The 12,243-nt window shown below is 35.7% G+C and overlaps 1 protein-coding gene across 4 annotated transcripts in view; it reads left to right on the plus strand.

The window, feature by feature from the left end:
• Positions 1-12,243, plus strand: part of ksr2 (kinase suppressor of ras 2) — a 159,740-nt gene that overhangs the window by 83,793 nt on the left and 63,704 nt on the right. For all 4 annotated transcript variants that reach the window (XM_051692674.1, XM_051692665.1, XM_051692650.1 and 1 more), the window contains exons 7-8: positions 8,284-8,353; positions 11,255-11,338. In XM_051692674.1, the coding sequence (XP_051548634.1) occupies positions 8,284-8,353; positions 11,255-11,338 (154 nt within the window). The remainder of the gene's footprint in view (positions 1-8,283; positions 8,354-11,254; positions 11,339-12,243) is intronic.

The following is a 12,243-nucleotide window of genomic DNA, read 5'->3' on the forward strand; positions in this document are numbered from 1 at the left end:
TTAGTGTAAATAGCATCTAACACTATTTGCACTTAGTGTAAATAGCATCTATCGCTATTTGCACTTAGTGTAAACAGCATCTATCACTATGTGCACTTAGTATAAATAGCATCTAACACTATGTGCACTTAGTGTAAATAGCATCTAACACTATTTGCACTTAGTGTAAATAGCATCTGTCACTATTTGCACTTAGTGTAAATATCATCTGTCACTATTTGCACTTAGTGTAAATAGCATCTGTCACTATTTGCACTTAGTGTAAATAGCATCTATCACTATTTGCACTTAGTGTAAACAGCATCTATCACTATGTGCACTTAGTGTAAATAGCATCTAACACTATTTGCACTTAGTGTAAATAGCATCTAACACTATTTGCACTTAGTGTAAATAGCATCTATCGCTATTTGCACTTAGTGTAAACAGCATCTATCACTATGTGCACTTAGTGTAAATAGCATCTATCGCTATTTGCACTTTGTGCCAATATCCTCTGCCTTATTATAAATAATTTTTTTGTTATTAATGTATTTCATTTATTGCTAAGAAAAAAAATTCAATTTCATAACAAAATTCCATTAAATAAAAAAATACAAAACTACAAAATAATTTTTTTTTTTTTTTACGTTTTATAAACTACATTTTGTAAAGATTTTGTTTGGAAAATTATTCATTTTTTGGCCAGTAAAGTATCAACTTCGTCTCAGATGTTTCTTTCTTTAGGAGACATAAAAGTAAATAAAACAAAAATAAACAAATAATACAATTGTTGATAAACTGTAAGAAAAGAGAGCTATAATATTAATTTAGATAGCGTAGCTCAGATAATTTGGTTTTTGAATAATTTGTTCTTATTCACATCTCTGACATTTAAAATCTTGACTTAAGGATCTTGGCAAATCTGAGCACAGTTTGAGACATTGTTAAGATCTTTTCTGAAACTTTGGAGGAGACGCATGTCAGATTACTGGGGTCTTTTTCACAGGATATAAATCTGAGAAGCAGGAGCCCTAAGCAAAAGTCTCCTTTTGCTCTCCACTTATCTCATTGCTATCTAGGATTTTAAAGATTGTTCATTTGTCAATATATCAAATGTGAATTTTCTTTCCTAAAGGAATGCACACCAATAGAATAAATGCAAAATGAGTTATTTAATATGAAAAACATGCTGGGCTGAGCAGCTTTTCAACTAACAAATCCACAGCATTGTTAAAGTACAGGTCAAAAGCAGGCGTTAAAGAACTTAGCATCGCTCAGTCAATTTTTCTCTAGCGAATAAAGACCCAGTGTGCTGTTATTTGAAATCTTATCAAACCTTGAATAACTAAATCTAAAAATTGTGCTTTGTAGTGTTCTACAATGTGCTGAGATGTTGATCCCTACAGGATATCAGTCATTAGTTTACAAATAATTTTGTTCAGTCTACCTGCTTGAAAGATTTTTGTGAAGTTTATGTCACAAACACAGGCATGTGATTCATCTGGTATGAACAGAGCCAAGAAATTGTCTTAATTATGCTGAAATTTGATACAGTTAAAGAGACAGGTCACTAAAAAATTAAAAGTCTGTCATAATTTACTCACCCTTATGTTGTTCCAAACCCATATGACTTTGTATCTTCATTGGGACACAAAAAGAAGATGTTAAGCAGTATGTTAGCATCAGTCATCATCAGGGTTGGGAAGGTTACATTTGAAATGGATTCCACTACAGATTACAGAATACATGCTGTAAAATGTAATTTGTAACGTATTCCGTTAGATTACTCAAGGTCAGTAACGTATTCTAAATACTTTGGATTACTTCTTCAGCAAATATGATCATACCTGGTAACGTGCATGTAAATTGGCTAGAAATAGCATTTTAGCTTAGCGTAAAGCTGACAATTTACACAAGGTTTATTTCTATTTCTTCTGCTCCAAACTTACTTCAAACTTATTTCTCTGTCTGCTCGTATGAATGTAACACATCATAAGAAAGTGTTTCCGCTGTTCAAATGCAATTTGGATCACATCATTTATATGTATAAATGTTTTCCATCTGAAAGGACTAAATATTAAATGAAATAAATGACAATAAAATGCAAAGTAATCTCTTCAGTAATCAAAATACTTTTTGAATGTAACTGTATTCTAAATACCAATGATTTAAATTGTAATTGGAATACGGTTACTTATATTTTGTATTTTAAATATGTAATCTCATTACATGTATTCCGTTACTCCCCAACCCTGGTCACCATTCACTTTCTTTACATCTTTTATCCATACACTGAACCTGAATGGTGACTGACGCTATTACATCTCCTTTTATATTTCATGGGTGAAAACAAGAAAGACATGAGGAACAGCATAAGGGTGAGTAAATGATGGCAGACTGTTTATTTTTAGGTTTTCATTTGTGAAATATATATATATATATATATATATATATATATATATATATATATATATATATATATATATATATATATAAAATGTAACATTTGGATAGACACTAATAGGTAAATAAATGTTTATGTGGGGGCCTGGGTAGCTCAGCGAGGACTAACGCTGACTACCACCCCTGGAGTCGCAAGTTCAAATCCAGTGTGTGCTGAGTGACTCTAGCCAGGTCTCCTAAGCAAACAAATTGGCCCGGTTACTAGTGAGGGTAGAGTCACATGGGGTAACCTCCTCGTGGTGACGATTAGTGATTCTTGCTCTCAATGGGGCATGTGGTAAGTTGTGCATGGTTCGCAGAGAGTAGCATGAGCCTCCACATGCAGATCCTCCGTGGTGTCATGCACAATGAGCCACATGATAAGATGCACGGATTGACTGTCTCAGAAGCGTAGGCAACTGAGACTTGTCCTCCGCCACCCGGATTGAGTTAAGTAACCGCGCCACCATGAGGACCTACTAAGTAGTGGGAATTGGACTTTCCAAATTGGGAAAAAAGTTTACCATAAAAAAAAAATAAATAAATAAATAAATCAAAAAACATGTATATGATAGAAAATTAAGTTTGTTTGCTTATGAAGTAGGTTATTTGTAATTGCATCTATAAAATTATAGTAAAATGAAAGTAATCCAATATTTTAAAGGTACAGCATCCAGAAAATTAGATCTTCTGTGATGATAAATAAAGCCACTAGCAGCACTAAACAGATTTACAATCTTTTTGTTTGAGCAACTCAATTGCAATTACATTGGCGCAACCAGTGGCATGTGTTTGGGGTGGGACTATTTGTTTGGCCGACCAATGGCAAAAATGGAGCATGTTTGGGAAACCTGTTCAATAATTAAATCAACCTACTATCATCTAAAAAATATAGCCAGAATAAGATTTTTTGTATCCAGTCAAGAAACTTGTTCATGCATTCATCACCAGTAGGGTGGACTACTGCAATGGACTTCTCACCGGCCTTCCTAAAAAGACCATTAGAGAGCTGAAGCTCATTCAGAATGCTGCTGCCATGATTCTCACCCGTACCAAAAATCTGAGCATATTACTCCAGTCCTCAGGTCTTTACACTGGCTTCTAGTTACATTTAGAATTGATCAGTCAGTGGCCTAGGACCTAAATACATTGCAGATATGCTTGTTGAATATAAACCTAACAGACCTCTCAGATCATTAGGATCAAGTTAGTTTGAAATACAGAGGGTTCAGTCAAAACAAGGTGAGACAGCGTTTAGCTATTATGCCACACGCAGCTGGAATCGACTTCCAGAAGAGGTTACATGTGCCCCAACAGTAGACACATTCAAATCCAGACTGAAAACACATATGTTCAGCTGTGCATTTCTTCACTGAGCACTGTGCTGCACTCATTGATTGCACTTCAGAATTTTCTGTTTTATTCATTTATAATTATTTTTACTTTTTTAAATTTATTTGGATTTAAAATATATTTTTATATATCTTGTATTTTCTTTATGCTTATGTAAAGCACTTTGAATTTCCATTGTGTATGAAATGTGCTATAAATAAACTTGCTTTGCCTTTTAAAACAGTAATTCCTTTTGCAATTCTGTTTGGTGCCGCTAATGCCTGGAAATTATATACTGCACCTTTAAATGGAATGATTGCTCAAACTAAACTTTACAGTTTGCAAAACCGTCAAAAAAGTCCAAAGCACTTGTAATTATAAACAACACCATGCAGAACAAACCCTATATATTTTTGCCATTCTTCCACTCAAGATCACTTCAAGAGAGGTCCAGCAATCCACATCAAATACGACATCAGAGGTCTGGTCATATTTGGATCCTGATCTATCTGAAAGAGCCAGTCGAGCAGAACGCTGAGGTCAAGATAGAGACAAGCTCGCATCCATATTTGATATAAGCATCATGGAATGTACGTTGACAGGCAGTCGTCGGAAATCTCAAGTATATATTAGACTCCAGATGGTTTCGCTGTTGTATTGAACCACCCGGTGGTCTGTTTTTAAGTGGATGCACTCAAGGGCAGATATATGGTTATGAACGCGAGTTTCTTCATATCTTACCCTTTAGAGAATAAGGCAGAGTGGACTATTGTTTGTGTTTGTGTATGTGCATGCTGTGTTGTGTGGGCATGTGTGCTTATTCTTGTATCTCCCTCTTAATCATAAACAAATGGAGTATAATTGGGCATGGCAATCTGATGAATGGCCTTTTGAACTAACAGGGATGTGGGAGGCAAATGCGATTATTGTCTAACAAGTCTCCATTTAGCTTTTATCAGATCGCTTCCATTTGAGTGATGACAGCGGACGTCATATTATGATAATTCACTGTAATTCATCTATTTAAGAATTTCAGTATTTATCTGTTAAATAATTCCTTTTTAACTAATTTAACAAAAAATTACTTTAGCTGCTTTTGTTTTGGGGGGGGGGGGGGTAGTTTTGGTGCAATACGGCAAAAGAGAATGTGTGTTAAATTGATTTTACCACCGTTAAGGGGTGGTGTTTGGCATCATGAACTTGGCATTAATATGAAAATCATTATGCGGTCTCAAGTGCACGCATACCAAATATATTCATAATTAGTTGTTTCTTCAACTTCAGACACTTTTATCACTGTTGATTTCAGAAAAGTAGATTTGTTAAAATATTTTTCACACTCTTACTATTTTTATCCAACTGTCCAACAGTGTACACACAGTAAATGCACCACAGGAGTTGGTAACACTTTACAATAAGGTTCCATTTGTTAAAGGAATAGTTCACCCAAAAATGAAAATTCTCTCATCATTTACTCACCCTCATGACATCCTAGATGTGTATGACTTTCTTCTGCAGAACACAAAGTAAGATTTTTAGAAGAATATTTCAGCTGTTGGTATATACAGCGCAAGTGAATGGGTGCCAAATTTTGATTCCTCAAAAATCACATAAAGGCAGCATAAAAGTAATCCATATAACTCCAATGTTTTAATCCATATCTTCAGAAGTGATATGATAGGCGTGGGTGAGAAACAGATCAATAGTTAAGTCCATTTTTGCTATAAATTATTCTCCCTACCCAGTAGGGGGCAACATGCATGAAGAATGTGAATCACCAAAAACAGAAGAAGAAGAATGTGAAAGTGAAAGTTGAAGTGGAGCCTGACTGGGCAGGGAGGATAATTTATAGTAAAAAAGGACTTAAATATTGATCTGTTTCTCACCCACACCTATCAAATCGCTTTTGAAGACATTGATTTAACCACTGGAGTCATATGGATTACTTTTATGCTGACTTGTGTGATTTTTGGAGCTTAAAAATTTTGGCACCCATTCACTTGCATTGTATGGACCTGCAGAGCTGAGGAATTCTTGTTTGTGTTCTGCAGAAGGAAGAAAGTCATACACATCAGGGATGGCATGAGGGTGAGTAAATGATGAGAGAATTTTTGGGTGAACTATTCCTTTAACATTAATTAATGCATTAGGTATCATGAACAAACAATTAACAACATAGTTTTTACAGCATTTATTAATCTTTGTTGATGTTAGTTAATACAAATACTATTGTTCATTGTTAGCTAATGTTAGTTCATAGTGCATTAACTAATGTTAACAAATGCAACTTTTGATTTAAAAAATGTATTACTATATGTTGAAATTAACATGAAATAAGATTAATAAATATTGTTCATTGTTAGTTCATGTTAACTAATGTTTTTAAACTAATGATAACAAATGGAACCTTATTGTAAAGTGTTACCCAGGAGTTTTATGAAATTTTTAGTTTTTTTGAAAATCATGAAAATTCCCACCACAGCATCATTGCCAGCACATCTCAAATTCTTTATTGTGTTTAACAGAATTCAGTAGTGGAGATGATTTTTTAATGTTTTTGAAATAAAATGGCCAATTCTTGCAAAGGCTAATTTTTGTAAATACACACATTTAAATAATATTTTCACACTTTTTGCTTAATTTGGCAAATTTACAGCTTTACTGGAAATTACATCCAATTAAAATATTCTGCTCACAAGTGTTATTTACGTTCAATCTTTTTCATCAGACATCACTTGTTTCAAAATTCAAGCATGATCTTCACTGACAATTTTGTTGACTTACATTTACATTTACATTTATTCATTTGGCAGACGCTTTTATCCAAAGCGACTTACAAAAGAGGAGAACATAAGCGAATCATCTTAGGAGACAGTGGTATGAAAAGTGCCGTATTACAAAGTATTACTAGCATCATAATAGTATTCAAAACAGAATAAAGTGCAACAGGATTTTTTTTTTTTTTTCAATGACTGGTTAAGTGCTCATGGAAAAGATGTGTTTTTAGTCGTTTTTTTGAAGACAGAGAGTGAGTCAGCTTCACGGATGGAGTTGAGAAGGTCGTTCCACCAACGTGGTACGATGAAGCTGAAAGTCCGGGAAAGTGTTTTGGTGCCTCTTTGTGTTGGTACAACAAGGCGACGTTCCTTAGCTGACCGCAGGCTTCTAGTGGGCACGTAGCTCTGCATAAATGATTTTAGGTATGCTGGAGCAGTCCCAGTGACTGTTCTGTATGCCAGCATCAGAGCCTTGAATTTGATACGTGCATCAACTGGCAGCCAGTGGAGAGAGACAAGGAGTGGTGTAACATGTGCTCTCTTTGGTTCATTAAAGACCAGATGTGCTGCTGCATTCTGGATCATTTGGAGGGGTCTAATTGCACATGCAGGGAGGCCTGCAATGAGAGTGTTACAGTAGTCCAGTCTAGTTATGACAAGTGACTGGACAAGCAGTTGTGTGGCATGTTCAGAGAGGAAGGGTCTTATCTTCCTGATATTGTAGAGTGTAAATCTACATGATCTTGCGGTCTTTGAGATGTGGTCTGTGAAATTTAGTTTGTTATGGATGGTTACCCCTAGATTTCTGACCGATTTTGAAGGCATTACTGTAGTTGCACCCAGCTGCACGGTGATGTTGTGTTCAACAGCAGGGTTGGCTGGAAAGACAAGGAGTTCAGTCTTGGCTGGGTTGAGTTGCAGGTGGTGCTCCTTCATCCAGGCCGAGATGTCCGCCAGGCAGGCAGAAATTCGAGCAGTCACTGTGGTGTCGATGGGCTGGAAAGACCAGTAGAGTTGCGTGTCATCAGCGTAGCAGTGGTAAGAGAAACCATGTGCCTGAATGATGGGTCCCAGTGATGTTGTGTATATAGAGAAGAGAACTTAGTATGCGAAGGTAACATGTATACTAACTTTTGAAAGAAAAAAAAGATAAGAGGCTAAATTTTTTGGAATGGTGGAAATGACACAACTGAGTGTTTTTTGTTGTTGTTGAAAAGTTGTATTTATTGAAAAATGGATTTATAACTAAAATGAGTTATACAAGGCTAAAACAGTAAAATCTGTGCATAAAAGGTATTTAAAATGACCAAAATAAATTATGAAGGCTTGATAAAATGTTTCCATTTCAGTTTTAATGTGACCTTCATATAACCAAAAGAAAAAAGTGTTTTCGTTTTAATAAAAAACAACCCCTAAGACATGAAATTGCCTGACTTTGAAGAAAGACCCACATACAGTACTTCTTGCCAGAGGTGTTTTGTTTGATGTATTATTTTTGATAAATGCAGTAAATGTGTGATAAATCTAGTTATATGAACATTTTTGTATTTTATCATATTTCTACAGCTTTGTGGCTTATCCAATCAGGTTTGAGAGCTGAATAACTTTTGTTATCCTGTTTATGAATATGAATTTTAAAGTTGATCAAAACTGTGTTGCTTTAATGCTTCTTTACCTGAGACATTCCTTCTGTTCTGTTTATATGTATTTACCCTGTTTTCCTGTGCGTGCCCTAACCATTCTGTACTAGATACTCTGTCAGTTCCTCGCTGGTCCCCTCAGATACCTCGCAGAGACCTCGGCAACTCCATAAAACACAGGTAACTTTTCGAACGAGTGTTTGCGCTTATGTCTGCATGCATGAGTGCCTAAATAGGGAGTGTGTGTGTGTAATAGTGGGTACAAAATGTCAAGCCAATTAACTTGTGGAACTCCTGTCACGCCTGCTCTCAGTCTGACGTCTTGATTACCCAAATGCCACCGATTCCAGTCAAACAAAGAGAGCGTGGTTGTGCTGAGACCAAGAAACTCACCGGCTTTTGTAATGTATAAAAATATAATGAAAACTCAAGGTGGCTTAGCAATCACAAGACATGCAAAGTTCACCAAGGCTAAGAAATGTCTATCATGAATTTTAACGTGAAAATCAATTTCCAAAGCTCTCTTCCAAAAGCTAGTGAGCTGTCTACATAGGCAACATTTTAAGACATCATAGGCACGCTCCAGATGCAAAGTCTGTTCCAAAAGATCAGAAACTTAATTAAACTGCTTCCTATGATAAATCTTTTTAGTCAGATTCATTCATTGTGAGGAGTGAAAAAATATATCAAAAGATGGTGGATAAAGTGCAAGAAAGTGATTAGAAAGATAGTTTAAATTAATTCAATACCAAAAACTAGCGATAAAAAATAGTTGTGAAATCTAATTTAAAAATTGACTATTTGACCCAGTATTTGTGTGCGCTATGTATTTATATGCTTATCAGGGCATTGCACCACTTCCAGAAAGGTGCCCCACTTTGTGCCTCACAGTAACATGCTTTCTAGGGTTGGGATCCACCAACTGGTTCATATTCACAGCGCAAAACATACAGCGCAACCAGTGTGGTCCGATATCTGGACAAATGGCTCTTACGTGCCGGTTTTTGAATCGATCGTCTGAAACATACAGCACAACCAGTGTAGTCCGATTCCTGAATGAATGACTCTTATGAGTCGGTTCTTTTGAATCAACAGCACGAAACATACAGCATGACCAGTGTAGCCCGATTCCCGAACAAATGACTCTTATGAGCCGGTTCTTTTGAATCCATTGCGCGAAACATACAGCGGGACCAGTGTAGCCTGATTCCTGAACAAATGACTCTTATGAGCCGGTTCTTTTGAATCTGTCTCGCTAAACATACAGTTTGACCAGTGTAACCCGATTCCTGAACGAATTACTCTTATGAGCCGGTTCTTTTGAATCTGTTGCACGAAACATACAGCGTGACCAGTGTAGCCTGATTCCTGAACGAAAGACTCTTATGATTCGGTTCTTTTACGTGAAACATACAACGTGACCAGTGTAGCCCGATTCCCGAACAAATGACTCTTATGACCCGATTGTTTTGAATCTATAGCACAAAACATACAGTATGACCAGTGTAGTCCGATTCCTGAACAAACCATTTTATGAGCTGGTTCTTTTGAATCTGTAGCATGAAACATACAGCGTGACCAGTGTAGCCAGATTTCCGAACGAATGACTCTTATGAGCCGTTTTTTTTTAATCTGTCTCGCTAAACATACAGTGTGACCAGTGTAGTCTGATTTCTGAACGAATGACTCTTATGAGCCAGTTCTTTTGAATCTGTAGCGTGAAACATACAGTGTGACCAATGTAGCCTGATTCCTGAATGGACGACAGTGTGACCAGTGTAGCCCGATTCCCAAATGGACGACTCTTATAAGTTGATTCATTTGAATCTACTGCGCAAAACATTCAACTTGACCAGTTCACAACGATTCATGAACAAATCCCTCTTTTAAGCCAGTTCTTTTGCATCAACAGTGCAAAACACAGTGCTTCCTACTGAGCAAATTACTTCAATCAGCCCATTCTTTTTCAAAAACATACTGAACTTCAAGTCATTCATTTGGCCTTGTCCAACATGAAATGAATCAAGAAGTTAGAGTAAATTACTGGATGGTTTTTAAAACGACAATGTGTAGTTAAAGAAACACATTATGAGTTTTGTAATTAGTAGTATTTTACAAAAATGAATGAATAACACGATTTGCAAGAATATGTACTGTTAAAATATGCAATGATTTTATCTTATGGTAGAGTAACAGACTGCTGGGGGCAGTAAATCCAATAAGAATTGCATTTCTTAGTCCCAAATATTTGTTTCTCAAAAGTAGCTGCAAAAAAAATATTAAAATAAATCGTTAAGAGGAATCGAAACCTGAATCCTTCAATTCCTTAGGATTTCCATCTCTAATGTTTACGTCAACCTCTGTTGGAACCTATTGCAAGTTAAGTCTCCCACCACGGAGTGCTTTTTTAGCCTGCCTCCACTTTTATGAGACAGCACGGCTTCAATCTAATGAAGACACTTTGACTCTGTCAGAGCCCATTAGTCATATTCTATTAACTGTCAGCCTCTGTTCATATCTGAGAAATAGATTGGCAAATGCACAGTGACCCTTTGAAGGAACTCTAATGCAGGAGATTTGAGTGGCCATTTCATTGCTGAGAACGGCAAATATGAAAAGCTATAAACAGAGAGACACCTTTGCCTGTAATTCTCAAATCTCTCCCGAATGATTGCTCGATATCTGCGCTGATGTATCATTATGGCCTTTGTCCTGGTATATATTTGTATATAAGTGCTGATGCGCGATTGAGCGCAAAGGAGGCATTGATAGAGAGATACTTAGTTACAATTAAATTATCCTGCCTATCTTTGGGCATATGGTGCACATATCTGTCTCACAATGAAAAGGTTACTTGGTAAATATGATCTATGCTTTGACGTGTTCGCTCTCGACTGAAGAGCTTACAAGTGATTGTCAAAAGGTCAAAATCATCTGCTGATAGTTTGACAGTGAAGCAAGGCAAAAAATATGGTCTCATGCATTTTAAAAATTTATGAAATTCGATTTTTTATTTTTTTTTTTAAAGCATCTCAGCCGTGGCACCATGACGAATCACATCGTTGATTTGGGCTTTTGCAGGTTTTCCACGAAGTATTGGATGTCACAGACGTGCATCGTGTGCGGAAAAGGAATGCTTTTCGGTTTGAAATGCAAAAACTGCAAGTAAGTGCAAACAAATTTGAATCGACAAAGCAAACGGTGTTTGTTATTTGTTAAAAAAGTGCCAGACAATTCCATACAATTATCAGCCTGTTCTGCACTGAAAAACATTATAAATGATAAATGTTATTTTTTGGCATTTTTATTTAAAGGAATAGTTCACCCATAAAGGAAAATTCACTCACTTTGCTTATCCTCATGTTGTTTCATGTGTGATTTTATTTTATTCTGTGGAACACAAAAGGAGTTGTTTTGAAGAATTTCAGAGCTGCTCTTTTCCATACAACAAAAGCATATAGTGACCAGTGGCTTTCAAGCTCAAAAAAGGACAATTTTTTTATTTGTACTATTTCGCATTATAATATATACGGTATAAATATTTTTTGTGTGTGTTCCATGACCAAAAGAAAGTTGGGTTTCAAATGACATGAAGGTGAATAAATTATGACAGGGTTTTCATTTTTGTTTGAACTATTCATTTAAAAATGATAGTCATGTTGAATATATATATATATATATATATATATATATATATACTTACTATAGATAAATGTTTTGCAAGCTTGTTTTATCATATCATCTTAGAAATCACTGGAAATTAATTTTTTGTTAACTTCTCAGATGTGATTTGATGCTGTTGCTTGCATCAAAGCCTTTTTAGAATTCAGTGGCAGACAGATTTATTTTCATGCCTGCAGTAGTGTCTGAACATTCAAATTGAGCATAATTATCATTATCATTTAAAGATTATTTAAATAAATTACCTACCTAATAATTTCCGCTCTACCACCCTTGACTATGGCATCTTGTTACCAAGATACTTAGTGGCTTTTGACTCCCTCAAAATGATGGCTGTATATTAAGCATTTGTTTTGAATATTCATTTATTTATTTTAATAAGAGCAAAT

The sequence above is a fragment of the Myxocyprinus asiaticus genome, chromosome 4 (genome assembly GCF_019703515.2).
Source record: "Myxocyprinus asiaticus isolate MX2 ecotype Aquarium Trade chromosome 4, UBuf_Myxa_2, whole genome shotgun sequence".
Classification (NCBI taxonomy): domain Eukaryota; kingdom Metazoa; phylum Chordata; class Actinopteri; order Cypriniformes; family Catostomidae; genus Myxocyprinus; species Myxocyprinus asiaticus.